General features: G+C 45.8%; 1 protein-coding gene across 1 annotated transcript in view; it reads left to right on the plus strand.

The window, feature by feature from the left end:
• The window catches only part of MAP3K15 (mitogen-activated protein kinase kinase kinase 15), a 1103876-nt gene that overhangs the window by 747962 nt on the left and 335146 nt on the right, over positions 1–20768 (plus strand). The window contains exon 11 of the mRNA XM_069204696.1: positions 15564–15671. Coding sequence (XP_069060797.1) covers positions 15564–15671 — 108 coding nt within the window. The remainder of the gene's footprint in view (positions 1–15563; positions 15672–20768) is intronic.

The following is a 20768-nucleotide window of genomic DNA, read 5'->3' on the forward strand; positions in this document are numbered from 1 at the left end:
CTTGATCCCTGACCAGATGGGATCCCCCCTAATTAGATTAGGAGAGGGGCTCAAAGGTGAGTGTAAGGAAAAGGTGGCCATACCTCTAGGATGGATTACCCAGACCTGAGAATTTCTCCATTCTGATTTTTGAAGAACTGTGCATTCTGGGACAAACTCCCCAGAAAGCGGTCATAACAGAGGGTGGCAACTTGAACCCCATTGGCTGGGGTGTCCCCCTCTTGCTGGCCCAGAATAAGGAATAAATATGGGAGATCTGCAGAAGCCCCTCAGATCCCAGTCAGAAACATCTGGAGAATAAGGTCTGCTCTGCTGAACCTTTGGACTGCACCACGGAAGGCTTGCACTCAGGAGGACTGCACCTGGTGCACTCACAAAGTTCCACACAAGAAAGGACTGTGTCTGTCTTAAAGGATAAGGAGTGGAATACTTGAGCAGCAACAGGTAGAAAAGTGCTGGAAGAAGCCACTTGCAACATCCAATGAAAGGACTACTCCAGCAGACCTCCTTCACCTGGATTTCGCTGGGCTGACCAGGTGTATTGTGAGAGATTGTGTCCCAGACCCCAAGAGGCAAACCAGAGCATCTGAATTCATGGATGGTGCTGCTGGGCACATTCTTACCCGCAGGAACCCACTCAGAAGAAGTTCTGAAAGTTGGGGAACTTTTTGCAACATTTTGGTAAAAAGATCCAGATGAAGATTGGCTCGATGACGAGAGTCAAGCAGCCAACATTGAATTGTGAACCAGCCTGACCTTTCTGGTTTGCCCCTCTGAAAGCTCCGGAGATCATTGCTGTCGACGCTAAGGACAAAGACTTCCAGGGGCCCAAATAGCACCGAGCTGTAGCAAGCGGCTCTCGTTGAAACCAGCTGAGGAACACAAGAGATCGTCATCGAGAAAAAAGCTAAAAAGAAACCTGACTAAATGCAAAGGTAAAATCTTGACCGGGTCCTACCGATTGACCTACCCAACCACTCTCCAATGCAGTTGGTCTAAAACTTCGACTTTGTCCCGGCCCAGCACAATCAGATAGCCACGGGTGGTGCTTTATGTTTTTTCATGCTACAATGCACATTTTTTATTTAATCTCTAGAAATTCATATCTCTGGTTCCCTATATTGGATTTTTGCCATTTTGGTGTCATTTTAAAGATACAGATATTCTCTATTGTTATAAATTATTGTTGGATATTTATTTTGTTGTGACTTTTAACTATTTACTGTTTTGGTGATAATGAATGCTTTACACTTATCTGTCTCCTAAGTTAAGAACGATTGCTTGTTGCCAAGCTACCAAGGGTTGATTTATTGAAACGTCACTGGGCCTTATTAGTGATTATGGTATTATCACTAGCTGAAGGTACATATCTATACATACTAATAATCCCCCTTCTTACAGTGTGGGTGGGTTTGAAGATTCTTGCCAGGGCTGATGTTGCTTTGAAATCTTTTCTTGCTGCTATGCAGTCTTCAGGTCAGCATTCTATGCTGACCTGATGACTGCTAGACAGTCTGGGTCTCAGGGGCTTCGAAGGCAAATACTGGGCACATCATTAAAGAGAATCGATTTTTTAATTACTGTCTATTGTCTGTTCTAATAGCAGATCACTTCTGTCTTGCAACTGTTCCTAAAAAGTGAAGTTTCTGGGACATGTGACGAACAGATGTGTGATGTCTCTGACCCTTTTTCTGAAACATACATTAGATTCAATAACCATCAATCTTCACATGATACTTAGGCCCTCATTCTGACCTTGGCGGGCGGCGGAGGCCGCCCGCCAAAGTCCCGCCGTCAGATTACCGTTCCGCGGTCGAAAGACCGCGGCGGTAATTCTGACTTTCCCGCTGGGCTGGCGGGCGGTCGCCTTCAGACCGCCCGCCAGCCCAGCGGGAAAGAGGCTTCCACGATGAAGCCGGCTCGGAATCGAGCCGGCGGAGTGGAAGCTGTGCGACGGGTGCAGTTGCACCCGTCGCGTATTTCACTGTCTGCGCAGCAGACAGTGAAATACATGTAGGGGCCCTCTTACGGGGCCCCGCGACCCCCCCTACCGCCATCCGGATCCCAGCGGTCGGACCGCCGGGATCTGGATGGCGGTAGGGGGGGTCGGAATCCCCGCGGCGGTGCAGCAAGCTGCGCCGCCGTGGAGGATTCAATGGGGCGGCGGTACACTGGTGCCGGTCCGACCGCGGCTTTACCGCCTCGGTCGGAATCCCCATTGGAGCACCGCCGGCCTGTCGCGGTGCTCCCGCGGTCCTCCGCCCTGGCGGTCAAAGACCGCCAGGGTCAGAATGAGGGCCTTAGTGTTCAATTTAGTCTATAGTAAAAACAGATATATCAGACTTCCACAATTCTCTTCAAAGAGGTTTGCTTCATCTGTTATAAAGAGCAATTGGATTTAAGAATAAGAAAAGATGCTCTTTGGCAGAAAGAAGGGCAGGCACAACCATCCTGTTCTCCTCGTGGAAGGAGTCTGGGAATTTATCAGTTACACTCTTTTGTGACATCTGTTGATACTTCATGCCATGGGATTTTGGAGTGGGACCAAAGAGACACTGAATTTGGTTTCGGTTTTAGATTTTGCTTAGTCAATGTGGAGAATGAATTGGTGGCCTTTCACATAAATACTGTGCTTATAATTCCAAAGGAAATACAATGGAAGAATAACAGTATCTCTTGACTGCTGTCACAATATAGTATGAAAACATTGCAAAACAGAAGAATGCCTAGAGAGTACTGAATTAGGAGTAATAACAGCATCAAACGGCTACCCTGAAGATATTAGTCCCCGGAATGTACCCCAGAATGCTCTTAGTGCAGATAGGATATTTTCCGCCGGAATGTTGTATAGGGAGAAAAATACTACTGAATATGAGGTATGTTTACCACAATGCTTGTAGAATTCCGTGGAAGGGGACTGATGAATTCAGAACATTGTGGCAGGAGAATAAAACGCCCCAGAATCATCCAATAAAATCATGCCACCCTTGAATTCTGTGATGGGAAATAATACTACCAAATACAGTGCCAGAATGACTAGCATCTGGTGTGGTACATTACCAACTGGACAACTACCACTAGAATACCTAGCAAGAAAGACTGTAGGCCCTAAAATCAGGGACCTGAGTTAATTGTGTTCTCATTCAGAGGGGGACTTAACCAAGCTGTCCGGGCTGGACCACCTTGGGGCCTAGTTTATTTCACTTATGGCTGTCCTTGATGCAAAGGCTAAGATAAACAAAATATTTATGGAGTGGATTACATCCTAGTGTGGTTATCAGTCGCTGAGATTAATTAAAGCTAAGTGAGTCTTTTTAGTAAGATGTGGTACGACGGCCAGATGTGGTCATGAGTTTGCTGTGGTATAAGACTCTGGCTGCACCCAACTGAGCAGGCCTTAAATGGCTGAGACCATTTTGGTGATGCTTGTTTTGGGCGGACCTTGCCTGGTTGGGCTGGACTGTCCCATTTAGGGCAAGGCCAGTCTGAATTGCCTATGGCTGGTCTCTATCTTTAATGGTACAGAAGATCTAAAAACGATGGACTGGAAGGTAGCCCAGTCTGATTACTAGTGGCCTGACTTATTCTAGTACTATAACTCATCACTTCATTTTATTATCTAAGGCACTCAGAACCTGTATGGGTTGGGTGTACAGGGTAGGCAGGACAACCACGGTGGAACCGAGTTAGACCAACTTCAGACCATCACTTTCCAGGTGATGTCCCATCAGCACTCTGAGCGTGGCTGTCACAGGCACCAGTTGTGGATCACAAGGATTCCTATGGTGCTCTGCGGAATACCTCATCTTCGGTCAGCAAGACATCTGGAACCAACTGGGGGTGATTCAGTCCCACCTTAACAGCCATGTTGCAGACAGGTAATGTTGACTCCACTGCCAGGGTCCTGGAACCTGTCCAAAGCAATTATCTCTCCTTGTGCATCTGTCCTCTGCAGTCAGACACAGTCTTCATTTCAGGTGATGGTTTCCACAGCAGGTAGTGACAATAGGTGTCTCAAATAGGAGCTCTGAAAGCATATGCACAATCACACATGAATACATTGCACCATCAGGCTCTGGGAGTAGCACCTGTGGAAAAGTAAATATTCCTTCTCCACATCCCTCACCGTTCATCGAGGCAAATGGTGGTACTCTGAAAGATGCAATCAGCACACTTCTACTTAAATGTTCACTGCCACATAGTTAAGGCAGACTGGTCACCATCCTCCCACACCTTACAGTCTAATATAAACCTGTGAGAAATGGGGCCTTTAGTTGACAGTCAGGTTACCCCCTGTTCAAGCAAGGACCCTCACTCTAGTCAGGGTAAAAGAGAATCACCCTCAGCTAACCCCTGCTTACCCCCTTGGTAGCTTGGCAAAGCAGGAGGCTTAACCTCAGAGTGCTAGGTGTAAAGAATTGTACCAAAACACACACAGTAACTTAATGAAAACACTACAAAATGACACTACACCAGTTTAGAAAAATAGGAAATATTTATCTAAACAAAACAAGACCAAAACAACAAAAATCCGACATACCCAAGTCAAGTTATGAATTTTTAAAGATTAAACTAAAAGAATAGTGCTTAGAAACACAAAATGCTTTGATGAGGTGTTAACACGGCGTCGTGACGGAGTTGTTCCCAACAATCCGACACCAGGGGTGCCGGACATAGAGTCGCATAGACCCCCAGGTAAGTACCTTTGGTGAATAGTGAAAACAAGCCGATGCGCGAAGACGGGGATCACGCCGTCTGTGCGAAATGTTGAATCCGTGCACTTCGAGCGGCGTCGGTCACGATGTGGTGCGTCGACTTCCACGGAGTCGCGGACTTCGGCGGGGCTGCAGTGATGTCAGGCCTGCGAAGGTCGTTGCATTCCAGCGAAGATCACGGAGTCGGTTGCAGGCAGCGTCACAGGATTCAGCAGCGGTGTCAGTCCGAAGTCATCCGAAGTCGATTTCCTTGAATTTTCACCAGCTTTCCTTTCAAGGGCCCAAGGACTGGATAGGGCACCACTTGTCAGAACAGGAGTCTCTCCAGAGACTCCAGGTGCTGGTAGAGAGAAGTCTTTGCTGTCCCTGAGACTTCAAACAACAGGAGGCAAGCTCTAAATCAAGCCCTTGGAGATCCTGTCACAAGATGAAAGGCACACAAAGTCCAGTCCTTGCCCTCTTACTCTGGCAGAAGCAGCAACTGCAGGTTATCTCCACAAAGCACAGTCACAGGCAGGGCAGCTCTTCTTCCTCAGCTCTTCAGCTCTTCTCCAGGCAGAGATTCCTCTTGTTTCCAGAAGTGTTCTAAAGTCTGTGGTTTTGGGTGCCCTTCTTATACCCAATTTCTCCTTTGAAGTAGGCCTACTTCAAAGTAAAGTCTCCTTTGAATGTGTAATCCTGCCTTGCCCAGGCCAGGCCTCAGACACTCATCAGGGGGTTGGAGGCTGCATTGTGTGAGGACATGCACAGCCCTTTCAGGTGTAAGTGACCACTCCTCCCATCCCTCTTAGCACATAAGGCTCATCAGGAAATGCAGACTACACCCCAGTTCCCTTTGTGTCACTGTCTAGTGTGAGGTGCAACCAGCCCAACTGTCAAACTGACCCAGACAGGGAATCCACAAACCATCAGAGTCACAGAAATGGTATAAGCAAGAAAATGCTCACTTTCTAAAAGTGGCATTTTCAAACACACAATCTCAAAATCAACTTTACTAAAAGATGTATTTTTAAATTGTGAGCTCAGAGACCCCAAACTCCACATGTCCATCCACTCCCAAAGGGAATCTACACTTTAATCAGATTTAAAGGTATCCCCCCATGTTAACCTATGAGAGGGACAGGCCTTGCAACAGGGAAAAAACGAATTTAGCAATATTTCAGTGTCAGGACTTATAAAACACATTACTATATGTCCTACCTTAACCATAGCCTGCACCCTGCCCTTGGGGCTACCTAGGGCCTACCTTAGGGGTATCTGACATGTAAGAAAAGGGAAGGCTTAGGCCTGGCAAGTGGGCACACTTGCCAAGTTGAATTTACAGTTAAAACTGCACACACAGACACTGCAATGTCAGGTCTGAGACATGATTACAGAGCTACTTATGTGGGTGGCACAACCAGTGCTGCAGGTCCACTAGTAGCATTTGATTTACAGGCCCTGGGCACCTCTAGTGCACTGTACTAGGGACCTACTAATAAATCAAATATGCCAATCATGGATAAGCCAATTACACACACATTTTGTAAAGGAGAGCTTGCACTTTAGCACTGGTTAGCAGTGGTAAAAGTGCCCAGAGCAACAAAAACAGCAAAATCAGAGTCCAGCACACATCAACAACCTGGGGAACAGAGGCAAAAAGTTAAGGGAGACCACGCCAAGGATGAAAAGTCTAACACGTGTCCCCCCAGCTGAAAGTGGGGAGCAACTACCCAACCTCATGGGAGTTCGCATCATTAAGGCGGAAGAACCTGGACAGACCATCAGCATTGGCGTGCTCTGTACCAGGACGGTGTTCCACCGTAAAGTCCATCCCCTGTAGGGAAATGGACCAGCTCAACAGTTTTGGATTCTCATCCCTCACCTGCATTAACCATCTGAGGGGCCTGTGGTCGGTCTGAACTCAGAAGTGAGTCCCAAGCAAGTAGGGTCATAGCTTCTTCAGCGCCCATACCACAGCAAACGCTTCACATTCTATGGCACTCCACCTACGTTCCCTGGGTAGTAACCTCCTGCTCATAAAGGCTACAGGTTGATCTAGGCCCTCTTCATTAAGCTGTGAGATTAGTGCTCCAATACCATGCTCTGAGGCGTCTGTTTGCACAACAAACTCCTTGGACTAGTCAGGTGCCTTCAGCACAGGTGCTGTGCACATGGCAGCCTCCAGGGCATCAAAAGCGTTCTGGTAAGCCTCTGTCCAGATCACTTTCCTGGGTTGCTTCTTAGAAGTCAACTCAGTTAAGGGGGTAACAATGGTACCATATCCCTTAACAAACCTCCTGTAATATCCTATGAGACCTAAAAAGGCTCTCACTTCAGTCTGGGTCTTGGGAGGCTCCCAAGCCACGATTGTGTCAATCTTAGGCTGTAGGGGTTCCACCTGGCCACTCCCCACCTGGTGTCCTAAGTACACCACAGAACCCTGCCCTATTTGTAACTTGCTTGCCTTAATAGTGAGGCCTGCCTTCTGCAGGGCCTTTAACACTCTCCAGAGGTGTTATTGGTGTTCCTCGCATGTGGAACTAAACACCGCAATGTCATCCAGGTAGGCAGCACTGAACTCATCCAATCCAGCTAACACCTGGTTGACCAACCTCTGAAAGGTGGCAGGGGCATTCTTCATCCCAAATGGCATCACTTTAAACTGAAAGTGCCCATCTGGGGTAGAAAATGCTGACCTCTCCTTGGCCCCCTCAGTTAAGGCAATCTGCCAGTACCCAGATGTTAAGTCAAACGTACTGAGGTACTTGGCAGCCCCTAACCGGTCAATGAGCTCATCAGCTCGGGGATGGGTGTGCGTCAGTCTTGCTGACGGCATTGAGTCCCTGGTAGTCCACACAGAACCTGAGTTCTGGAATGTCACCAGGTGCAGCAGCCTTTGGTACCAATACCACTGGGCTGGCCCAAGGACTGCTGGAGTGCTCAATAACCCCTAGGGCAAGCATTTTGGATACCTCATCCTTAATGCAGGCCCTGACCCTGTCAGTCACCCTGTAAACCTTCTGTTTAATGGGTGTATTGTCCCCAGTGTCCACATCATGTGTGCACAAGTATGTGACTCCTGGGATCAGGGAAAACAGTGAGGAAAACTGTCCCAAAACGTGGCGACAGTCTCCTTGCTGCTCCTCAGTCAGGGAGGGGGAGAGGATCACTCCCTCCACTGACCTATCTTTTTCTCCACCAGACAGGAGGTCAGGAAGAAGCTCACTCTCCTCCTCTACCCATCATCTGTCGCAAGGAGCTCGGGGATGGGGTGTGCGTCAGTCTTGCTGACCGCATTGAGTCCCTGGTAGTCCACACAGAACCTGAGTTCTGGAATGGCACCAAGTGCAGCAGCCTTTGGTACCAATACCACTGGGCTGGCCCAAGGACTGCAAGGGCTCCCTCCACTGACCTATCTTTTTCTCCTGCAGACAAGAGGTCAGGAAGAGGCTCACTCTCCTTCTCTACCCCATCATCTGTCGCAAGGAGCATGGACAGTTCAGTCCTCTCAAAGTGAGGTTTGAGGCGGTTGACATGCAGGACCCTTAAAGGGTTCCTTGGAGACCGCAAGTCCACCAAGTAGGTGACTTCACTCTTGCACTCCACCACCTCAAATGGCCCAGTCCACTTATCGTGGAGCGCCCTAGGCTCCACTGGTGCCATCACCCACACTTTTTGTCCAGTTTGAAACTCGACCAGAGTGGCATTCTGGTCATGTCAGCGTTTCATGTCCTCCTGGCTTGCTTCCAGGTTCTCCTGAGCGAGACTCCTGAAGTGGGCAGTCTGGTTTCTCAAGGCCAGCATGTAACTGAATACATCCTGGGGGGGTTTACTAGTAGCTTTCTCCAAAGCTTCCTTAACCAGACTCAAAGGTCCCCTCAAAGGGTGGCCATAAATCAGCTCAAAGAGACTAAACCCAAGTCCCTTTTGAGGTACCTCCTTGTAGGCGAACAGAAGGCATGGCAAGAGGACGTCCCACTTCCGCCTCAAGGGCTCTGACAGGCCCATGATCATGCCTTTCAAGGTGCGGTTGAATCTCTCAACCAGACCATTTCTTTGGGGGTGGTAAGGGATGGTGAACTTGTAGGTTACCCCACACTCCTTCCACAGAGTCTTCATATACGTGGATATGAAGTTGTTACCCATATCAGATAGCACTTCCTTGGGGAACCCCATGCGGGTAAAAACCCCATCAAAGCACGACCCACCACAGGGGAAGTGATTGATCTCAATGGAATGGCTTCTGGGTACCGGGTGGCATGGTCCACCAAGACCAGGATAAACCTGTTGCCCATGGCTGTCTTGGGATCCAGAGGCCCCACAATGTCAGTACCTACCCTCTCAAAGGGAGTACTGACAACAGGCAAAGGTTTGGAGGGGGGCCTTACATTTCCTCCCACTCTTGCCACTTGCCTGAGAAGTCTGACATGACCTGCAATGTGCATCTGAGTGCCTGCGCATTAGGGGCCAGTAAAAGTGGGTGACAAGCCTCTCAAAGGTCTTGTCCTGCCCCAAACGTCCAGCTAAAGGCACATCATGAGCCAACCCCAGTAGGAAGGCCCTGAAGCACAGGGGTACCACCAGCACACGGACTGGCCCAGGCTCAGGAACCTTCGGCTCGCTATACAGGAGGTCATCCTCCTAATAAATCAAGTGTGATCCCGGCTCCTTGCCAGCCGCCTGGTCTGCAGCATGCTGCCGCAAAGCCTCCAAAGTAGGGCATGACTTCTGTGCTGCACAGAATGCTTCCCTGGTGGGCCCCCCTTCCTGCTGCCACTGCAACAGCTCAGGGACGTACCCCAGTTCAGCCACCTGTTCCCCTGTAGGCTCCAGGGCGTCACCCTCAGGCTCCACCTCCTCCCGGACCGTGGGAACTTCTGGGGCCGGTTCCTGCACCTTCCAACCTTTCTCTTCTTGGCGGTCCCCTGGGCCACTGTTTCAGGCTCCAGGGCTCTTGATTACCCTGACGGGATGCCATTGACTGAGTGGATATGCATACCCACCCAGGCAGACCCAATATCTCCAAGTGAGATCTGTGTTCCACCTCCTTCCAAGTTGAATCCTCCAGGTCATTGCCTAGCAAACAATCAAAAGGCATGGTTTGACTCACAGCTACCTTCAAGGAACCTGAGACCCCCCTGCATTCAAAGGGAACCTGTGCCACTCTGCACAGTCGCTCTGAGTTGTCCACTGCAACTACTTGGTGAAGTACCCGGGGATCTATCTGCTCTTCAGACACCAGCTGACTCCTCACTGTAGTCACACTGGCTCCTGTGTCTCTCTGAGCCTCCACCCTCTGTCCATTAATGGTCACCCAAAGGCTGTACTTCTTTGTGTTTTCACGCACTAGGGTTCTCTGGACCATCTCACTGTCCCCTTGTGAGACAAGCGTCATCTCAGCTGGTTCCCACCCACCTGAAAGCAACTCCTCCCCAACCGCTACTCTGGCCAAACCCTGGGACGACGGACCAGTGGGTGCCGGTGTACTTTTGGGGCATTTGGGGTCCCCCTCACATGACCTACCTGATCACATGCATAGCACTTACATGGGGGACCACCTGCCACTGGCTTCCCTTTGGAGAACCATGGCTTCTTTTCACTGGGGGGTTGGGAATCCATACCCTGGGAATCAGTTTGGGGCCCTTTAGGGAACTCCTCCTGTAAACCTTTACTTCCCCCTTTCTTCTGAGAGGGACCCTGCCCACCCTTGGCGTGGTCCCCCCATACCTCTCCTGGACCCTGGTGCTCTCCCAGCAGTCCGCTTCCTGCGCAAGCTTCCTGGGGTCAGTCAGCTTGCTGTCAATCAGGTGCTGGCGCAGCTCTGGAAAACATAAACTTTACAAGTGCTCCCAACCAATCAGATTGTAAAGCCCCTCATACGTAGCTACCTTACTGCCCTTCACCCAACCATCCAGTGACTTGCAATAAGAATCAACACATTCCATCCATGTTTTGGATTCCTTCTTCTTGTAGGACCTAAACTTATTCTTGTACTGCTCAGGGGGTAAGACCATACCTTGTAAGCAAGGCATCCTTTATGCTAGAGTAGGTGAGATTCTGAGCATCCCCTAAGGCTGTCAGTGTATCTCTCCCCTTTACCTCAAAGTGCTTCCACACACCCGCCCCCAATGAGCTTCAGGGACCAGATTCATATGGAGAGCAGACTCATCCCCCTTAAACCACAAGTATATGTCGTCCTCCCTTTTATAATCCTTCCCAAGATCTTTAGGAATGTGCACCCTCCTTTCAGGCTGCACTGTGATCTGCCACCACCCCTAATAGACTGGCTCCTCTGATCCAGCTCTCTCAAGCTATGCTCATGAGCCAACAAAATCTTTTTCTCTTCTAGTGCCATCCTCATTTTCTCCAACTCCCTCTTGTGCTCCCTCTCTGCCTGTCTGTCCTGCAACTCTTCAGGGGTCAGACCCTTAGATGAGACACTGCTACCTGCCCTGGAGACCCTCTCCCTGGACATAACAGGCCCACCTACAATACCATTGTGTTTGGACTGCACTTCCTCCTCCTCATCTTCCTCATCCTCTGTGTGCCCTCCAGTGCTCTTGGCTGTCACCCAGGCCTTCAGATCCTTTTGCAGCTCCTCCTTCTTGGATGAGCTCTTAATGGGACAGTTAAAGCTTTTACAGAACTCTTTTAACTGGGCCTTGGTATAGCTATCCAATTACTCCAGGTCAAAAGCAGCTCCAACTGATGCATCTCCAGATTGAGACATGATGAAAAGTCAACAAAAGTGCAAAGTTCCAAAAAGCAGAAAAGTTCCCAAATGAAGTTCAGAAGTCAACCAAAGATTACCACAAAAATGGATGTAGGGAAAAATCCAAACAAAAGAGAAAAATCAAAGATCACCAAACAAGTACTATGTGGTCACGCAGTGGTCTGCACTCAAAATAGTAGTGTACACTTAATTACTGTATGTCAAGTACAAATACAAGTCCAAATCCCAACCGCTGATCACCAATGTTAGAAATGCGGTCTTTGGTTGACAGACAGGTTCAAGCAAGGACCCTAATCCTAGTCAGGGTAAAAGAGAATCATCCTCAGCTAACCCCTGCTTACCCCCTTGGTAGCTTGGCAGAGCAGTAGGCTTAACCTCAGAGTGCTAGGTGTAAAGTATTTGTACCAAAACACACCCAGTAACTTAATGAAAACACTACAAAATGACATGACACCGGTTTAGAAAAATAGGAAATATTTATCTAAACAAAACAAGACCAAAACAACAAAATTCCGACATACACAAGTCAAGTTATGAATTTGTAAAGATTAAACAAAAAAATAGCGCTTAGAAACACAAAATGCTTTGATGAGGTGTTAACACGGCATCCTGACGGAGTTGTTCCCAACAATCCAACACCAGCGGAGCCGGACACGGAGTCGCGTAGACCCCCAGGTATAGTACCTTTGGAGAAGAGTGAAAACAAGCCGATGCGCAAAGTCGGGGATCGCGGCGTCTGTGTGAAACGTTGAATCCGTGCACTTCGAGCGGTGTCGGTCACAACGTGGTGTGGCAACTTCCACGGAGTCGTGGACTTAGGTGGGGCTGCAGCGATGTCGGGCCTGCAAAGGTCGTCGCGTTCCAGTGAAGATCACAGAGTCGGTTGCAGGCAGCGTCACCGGATTCAGCAGCAGCGTCAGTCTGAAGTCGGCCGAAGACGATTTCCTTGAAATTTCACCAGCTTTCCTTTCAAGGGCCCAGGGACTGGATAGGGCACCACTTGTCAGAACAGGAGTCTCTCCAGAGACTCCAGGTGCTGGTAGAGAGAAGTCTTTGCTGTCCCTGAGACTTCAAACAACAGGAGGCAAGCTCTAAATCAAGCCCTTGGGGATTTCTTTACAAGAAGGAAGGCACACAAAGTCCAGTCTTTGCCCTCTTACTCTGGCAGAAACAGCAACTGCAGGATAGCTCCACAAAGCACAGTCACAGGCAGGGCAGCTCTCCTTTCTCAGCTCTTCTGCTCTTCTCCAGGCAGAGGTTCCTCTTGTTTCCAGAAGTGTTCTAAAGTCTGTGGTTTTGGGTGCCCTTCTTATACCCAATTTCTCCTTTGAAGTAGGCCTACTTCAAAGTAAAGTCTCTTTTGAATGTGAAATCCTGTCTTGCCCAGACCAGGCCCCAGACCAGGCCCCATACTCTCACCAGGGGGTCAGAGACTGCATTGTGTGAGGACAGGCACAGCCCTTTCAGGTGTAACAGACCACTCCTCCCTACCCTCCTAGCACAGATGGCTCATCAGGAAATGCAGACTACACCCCAGATCCCTTTGTGTCACTGTCTAGTGTGAGGTGCAACCAGCCCAACTGTCAAACTGACCCAGATAGGGGATCCACAAACCGGCAGAGTCACAGAAATGGTATAAGCAAGAAAATGCTCACTTTCTAAAAGTGGCATTTTCAAACACACAATCTCAAAATCAACTTTAATAAAAGATATATTTTTAAATTGTGAGCTCAGAGACCCCAAACTCCACATGTCCATCCACTCCCAAAGGGAATCTACACTTTAATCATATTTAAAGGTAGCCCCCATGTTAACCTATGAGAGGGACAGGCCTTGCAACAGTGAAAAACGAATTTAGCAATATTTCACTGTCAGGACATATAAAACAAATTACTATATGTCCTACCTTAACAATACACTGCACCCTGCCCTTGGGGCTACCTAGGGCCTACCTTAGGGGTGTCTGACATGTAAGAAAAGGGAAGGGTTAGGCCTGGCAAGATGGCACACTTGGCAAGTTGAATTTACAGTTAAAACTGCACACACAGACACTGCAATGGCAGGTCTGAGACATGATTATAGAGCTACTTATGTGGGTGGCCCAACCAGTGCTGCAGGTCCACTAGTAGCATTTGATTTACAGGCCCTGGGCACCTCTAGTGCACTGTACTAGGGACTTACTAATAAATCAAATATGCCAATCATGGGTAAGCCACTTACATACACATTTTGTAGAGGAGCACTTGCACCTTAGCACTGGTTAGCAGTGGTAAAGTGCCCAGAGTAACAAAACAGCAAAATCAGAATCCAGCACACATCAACAACCTGGGAAACAGAGGCAAAAAGTTAAGGGAGACCACGCCAAGGATGAAAAGTCTAACACGTGTCCCCCCAGCTGAAAGTGGGGAGCAACTACCCAACCTCATGGGAGTTCTCATCACTAAGGCGGAAGAACCTGGACAGACCATCAGCATTGGCGTGCTCTGTACCAGGACGGTGTTCCACCGTAAAGTCCATCCCCTGTAGGGAAATGGACCACCTCAACAGTTTTGGATTCTCATCCCTCACCTGCATTAACCATCTGAGGGGCCTGTGGTCGGTCTGAACTCAGAAGTTAGTCCCAAGCAAGTAGGGTCATAGCTTCTTCAGCGCCCAGACCACAGCAAACGCTTCAAAAGTTAAGGGAGACCACTCCAAGGATGAAAGGTCTAACAAAACCCAAAGCTCATGAATGCCCACAATACATTTTGCCTGTATGGGCTGGCTTTCTATTAGCCTCCATCTTGAATTATGCTTTACAGAGGTGATCAAAAATGGATGCCACTGGCCTAAAGGTCACTCACTTGCATTCAGTATGGAGTCGCCCTACCAGTTAACATGTATACACCCCAAGCATACATCACTCACTCAAGGATGTCAGTGCAAAGTTTTGGCATATCATAGTAGCACAAATTTAGTCAAGTGAGGCTGGTAGGCATCCCACACTTCGTGGACGGAAAAAAAGATCTTTCCTGACTACAAATCAGAAAAACACTATTTTGCTGTCACTGGTTCACGACTGTGTCCTGAGACATTGACAGCAGTCCTGTGTCTTAGAAAGGCATAATTGGTGCTCCCCACACGACCACTGAGATACGTTCTGGGTCTTGGAATCTTTCACACAACCTAGGACTCAGCAGGCATGCAAAACTATTGTGAACATTAGTCATTAAACAATCAGGATGTCAGAGAAAACAACAATTGAGTTAGTGCAGGGGTGCACCTCTGTAAAACCATGCAGGGTAATTTCCCATCCCGACATTCTGATTAGAAGTGGCTCAGAAATAGGCCAATGTTTTCCCAATCATAGAGTTACCAATGCCGTTGGTATTCTGGCCCATAAGGATCTACTACGAAAGGAGAAATTGCCTGAGGAATCAGTAATCCCGGGAAAATCTTCTCTATTAATTCCTTAGTTAGGCCTGGATTTTAAACAGGAGATTTCGGCTGCTGTTAGACGCCAACATCTCTGGGTGAAAGAAAATGATCTGCTGTGTAACTCCTGATTTCACAGATCAATGGAGCCATTAACTAACATAGGAGCCACATTGAAATTAAGTGTCCTCAATAATGAGGGCTAATTGAGTCTCTCTAACTGGGAAGGGTATGCCCAGAGAATAGCAATAGCACTAATGCTGCATTTTACGGATAGGCAGAAGGAGGCTAAAAATTTCCTGGGGTTGCTTGTGGTCCCATCTAGAAAGGACCTGGTGTGGTGGTTTAAGATGAACTTCCCCTTGGGGTGGGATCAAATCTGATTTGCGTATGGCTGGCAATTGTCTTTAATGACAAAAGCAAGCTATAATCAAAGGGCTGAAATTATACCCAAAATGATTACCAGTTACTGAGAATAGTTCAAGCATTCCTCACAACATATTGTGTACTATTTCTGTGTTTGTTTTGTTTCCCGGGGAGGAAGTGATAATTACTTTAGCTAATGTCCTCAATTACATCACTGTGAAAAAAAGTGTAACTGAAAAGTAAACTCACTCATTTATTACAGTATTCTAAAAAATAGACTTGTGTCTTCACCATTATGTTTAAATGATGTTACACAACAATGCAGAAAAAAACAACGTATTATTATATTTTAGGTTTTGGTTTTGGAGCCAACGAAGGTCTACCAACCTGCCTATGTTTCAATTAACAAAGAAGCAGATGAAGGAACTGTGTCTTTGTGGCACGTTTCGCCTGTTGAGGTGGTAAGTGCAATTTAATTTTTTCTAGGAGAAATGTATGGTTGCCAAAAGGCTTGCTTTCCAGGAGCTGCAAAGGCTTCTTGTGTGGCTCTTTAGTTATTGGAGGCCGCAGAAAACCCAGTAGCAGTGCCAGAGTGCCTTGGACCATAGGGCAACGAAGGAAATGGACCCCGGCTGATGTCTGAATTATAAAATACATCAATAATCAAGATTCAGTAGGCCCTCAGGCATCAGGGCCCCGGTGCCACCACACCTCCTGCACCAATGGAAGCTATGTCCCTTTCAAAATATACAAGAAATTTCTCTCACCCTTGTTTCTGTCTCCCATTTGCTCTGGGCTTCACCTGACCGTATTAGCATGTGTAACAAAACAATCTACTCAAAATGAGCTCAGGCTTTCGGAGCCGGATAGTTATTGTGTTAGTAGTAAACATTGTCAGATAGATTTATGACAAGTTTCTGATGAACTGTCTCTTTAAAATATGTACGCAGATTGGAATATTGAGATGCCTTTATTGCAACATCGGACACCGCCAAGAAAACGAACATTGTATCACCACACAAATGTTATAGGTATTTCTTATATATGTTAAAATGCCCTTGGTGGGCTGCTTTCAGATTTTTTTGGCCTTTCTGAGGATAAGTTATTTCAGTCTGTTTTACTGGTTCCTTGGGGTTCACCTCCTTCTTCTCACAGATTGGCGTTTGAATATCTTGATTACTCATTGTACAGGCCGTCAAATCCATCGGCTTTCTTTGTCTAAAGGTGCTATATTTAAGAATACGTAACTTTTAAAATATTAATAGGTCACCCCAGTGTAAACCTTGTAGCCCAGAAGGTAGGGTGCCTGATATTGAAAAGTGAGACATGTAGAAAAGTGATATTACTATGTCCCTCCAATGACAAGGCCCACTGTCTTCATTGTGGCAGGCCTAGCTGTCCTATGTAGAAAAACAGAGTATAGATTAACATACTAAGAGCATGAATACAAGTATAGGTGCTATTTACCGCACCTTGTAAATAAAGATACTATGAGGCATGATATCTATTGGGTGTGATAAATAGCTCCTATTATGAGTTTATGGGGAATAACATGCAGATTTTGGTATTTATCCCACCAAAATCTGCATGATACAGTAAATACTGTATGCGTTTCCCCTTTTAAATTTCAGCAGGTATGCTAATGCTGAAAATTAATGAAGGTTGAGCTATTTAATGCATCCTAAAATTATTATATGTGTTAAATACCTTCACACTTGTAATTGTGACCCGTGCATAAACAAGAGTTTACGCATGGGTCATAAAATTTCTATGAACTTGTAAACAGACTCTAAGAGCGTATCTCAGGAATGGGACCAACCAGAAAAATAATTAAGCAACTATTCTAATAGGTATTTAAAAATTCAGTTGTGAAGTCATACTTTAATAAATATTAAGAAAAAGTTACTTTTAGAAAGTTACATTTCTGTGCCTGATGTTCCTGGAGGCTAATAAGTATTGCCTCTCATTTCCCAGCCAGTGATTAGCTTTGTATAGATATGAAAAGTCTACTGGGTCCTAGATGTTAACATTAGGTTGACCTGAATGAGCAGAGATTACTCTTCTGAAATCCAAAGAATATGCAGGGTGGGGAGTGTGGGAATCCTTTTTGACAATACAGTATCAAATCCTGCTTGTGTGTCAAATGCTACTTGACAGGTCTGCTAGGTTCACATATAACACTTAGGGTGTACTTGATATTGAGAGAACAGGATACCAAGAACATTTTAGTGCATCCAATGTCTGTTTGCTGAAGGACCCTGTTTTTGAAGGACCTTTTTTTGTCAGGCTCCTGACTCCGGGATTGTACTACAGTAACTACTCTAAACTGAATTTTAGTACTAAATATGGGAGGGCTCCGGAATTACCATAGAACATTCCCCACACATATATTGAGCCAACAGAGCCCATGTTTAGATTGTGTCTGCTTGCTGTTCTGTATATCTTATGTATTAAGATCAATAAAATTGGTTTATGAAAAAAAGATCTTTGACCAGGATGAACCTGGTTGGTTTATCCAACCTGATCTCCATCATGGTCAGCCTCAAATTGCTCCTAGAAACAGGTCTACAGCGACCATTGACTGTTGATGGTGCTTTGTACTTTTTGGTGCTATTTCAACTAAAAATTATAAAAATGCATATCCCCTGATTAGATTTTTGTCATTTTGTTGGTTAAATTTTAGTCTATTTTTCAAATTTGGTGCGAGATTTTTTATTGTTTTGCATTTTTACTTTATTACTTTTTGTTTCTTCATAAATACTTTATACATTGGCCTTAGTTAAGCCTGTCTACTCTGGGCCACAGCTATCAGTGGGTTGATATCAGGTTAAGTTGATGACTTTGAGTGTTCACCCTAAGAAGTATTGTGATTATTCCTTGAAGTGAGTAGTCACCTATCCAAAATAATACAATATCTTTCAGGTAGCCTAATAGCACAGTTGTTTAAAATGATGGTGGAGTTTCCTAATACTAACACTGTTGTAACATCCATCACTTGGTTGATAATATTGAAATGTACTGTAGCATTTGTATAGCAGTTTATATGCTTCAGTTTGTTATTTGTGGTTGGTAAAAGGTCGGTTTGTAATACCACTTATAAGTAGTATATTTGGTGTCATGTTGCAGCTGACATGTAGCCGTGCTTTTGCATGAAAGTGAATAGCACTGAATATGAGGGAGACATATTATTCAAATTGCATATACATACTGTTATACTGTTACATCTTGTAATTTGTGCCTGATGATTTGTGTTTTATGGAACATGCAGGTCTTTATTGTTTTCTGGAATTCATGATTGTTGCCGATTCAAGTTTGAATTTAAGGCAGATTGGTTCTGCACAATGTATCGCCAGAGGAGCAATGCAGACTGCATTGAAAGAGATACATCTGGTGAATAGTAATCAGTGCAAGGCTTTGAAGGCTTGGGGTCATGTGATTGTATAATTTGTATATCTGTAGTTTCTGCATTGTTGTAGTCCACATAGTAGGTACTAAGTAGCCTCCATGAATAGAGGACATTTGGTTAATTGATACATTCTCATGGTTTAGAATGCGACTTTGGTCATTTGGTTAACCAGTGTTTGAAAGGATAAACTTAAGTCCATGCTCATTCCCAAGTTCTTCACTATAGTGTTATAGACAGTCTAGACTGTTAGATTATGGTCATTTACTGGTGGATGTGGGTGTGGGGGGTGAGATAATAATTATACCAGGAACTGCAGGTGAGAATCTTTATTTTAGAGGAGTGGAACTCAGATGTTTCTGTAGTATGCAATGGTCAACTACTTCAAGGCATTGGCTGATAGCAGAGATGTTGAAATCTGAGAGTCTTCCTAGCTTTAGAATGGCATATCTGCTGTCAGTACAAGTATAGCAGGTCAGGCTGAATGGGTTAATGAGCTTCAAAAACAGGCTGATGCAGACTAGGAAGAGCAAAAGGGCAATGTCAAAGCTTGGGGACACCTGTCCATGATAAATTATATCCTAAGCAGGAAAGGTGATAACTTTGGCTCTATCAGAACAGAAAGGTAAGAAATGGTCCAATCCAGGATGATATCCTGAAGCCTGATGTAGCCTAATCTCTGGAGTAGTACCGGGTGACCCACTCCATTAAAGGTGTACAAGATGTCCAGTAACAGGAGTGAGTTGACTTCAGAATGGATTTAAGAAGCTGGGCAGCCCTGTGTGCAGTTCCTCAGTGAGCCCCCCTTCCTTGAAGGTCCACTGGAAGGTCTCCATTTGATGTAAAGAGCCGTAGTCTAAAGTCAACGGACACCCAAGTACACATTTTTTTTGTATGAGAGTGGCTAGCGTCCTCTCAACCCATGCTATGTGTTGACTGACAGTCAGAGGTAGTGTGTGTATAAGTCAGGGGCAATTCTGAAAAAGGTTTGCAGTTAAGAATGAAGCACACACAGTGGATCATTTAGCTCAGTGAGTTACACAGATACATTAAGTTCAGAGACACCCCCACACATATTCAATGGCGTAAGACATAGAGAACCATTCACAGACAATTCAAGTTTGGCAGGAGCAATGGCATTCTGAGATTCATAGAGGAAAAATTGACTACTAAAGTACGTGGAGAACATCTGTCAAGCCAAAGCTGGCTCTGTAGTAACATGTGAGGAAGAAAGGCGGAGTCTCTGTAACTGCTACATTGCTCTTGACACTAAATAAATATGTTTCAGAAAAAAACTCTGGCATTCCTTCCTCAAACCATCAGGCCCTTCAGATAGAATGTGGCTATGGGGCCAGCATTGATAAGAGCTAGGAAAACTGTGTTGTGTTCTGCCTTAAACAGAAGCACCTCACACTGGAACAGTCAAATCAGTGGGTGCTGGTCAGATTTTCTTGCTTTCACCCATACCTACCCCAATAAAACTTGCAGATAAGAAAGATGGAGCATTAAGTTTTGCACACTTACCATTTACCTCAATATACTCACATCCATCTATAACATTGATACAAGACCAGCTGGATGTATCCTCTGAAACCCTTAGCATGAAGGAGAGAGTGAGAAAGTTGACACTAACAAAACACCTGCAGTGTGAGAATCCTAAAATGGTGGAGCACTTTACCACAATGAAGGATAAAGAGGTAAGATAGTTCTCCAGTATTGGATTTTTCGTAGATTCACCTGCTTGAATTATTCTCTGTCAGCAAAGTGGGAGTCCTACTACACCATAATCAAGTAGTATTTAACATTATCATAGTCTTTAATGGCAATGAACAATCCCTGCAATAGTGATTCCATATCCTTATAAAAGAACCAAATTCCAGCCAGTCAGGTGACAGCACCCTCTACAACCCTCCCAACAGAGGCTGAGTCCCTCTGATTTTTTACTGCATGTTGTTTGAAAGGATGATGAAAGTTTATTTTATTAGTTAATTAAAACCATTAAAACTTTTCTATCCACATAAAAAGTTAACAAAAACAATAAAATAAGGTAATACAGTGCAATAAAAAGTCCTGAGCTTGAAATTAAATAATATGTAAAATTTCCCTTCCACATAAAAATTTAACAAAACAATAATAGTGCAATAAGGCATTAGTA

Source organism: Pleurodeles waltl, chromosome 8, assembly GCF_031143425.1.
Source record: "Pleurodeles waltl isolate 20211129_DDA chromosome 8, aPleWal1.hap1.20221129, whole genome shotgun sequence".
Taxonomy (NCBI): Eukaryota; Metazoa; Chordata; class Amphibia; order Caudata; family Salamandridae; genus Pleurodeles; species Pleurodeles waltl.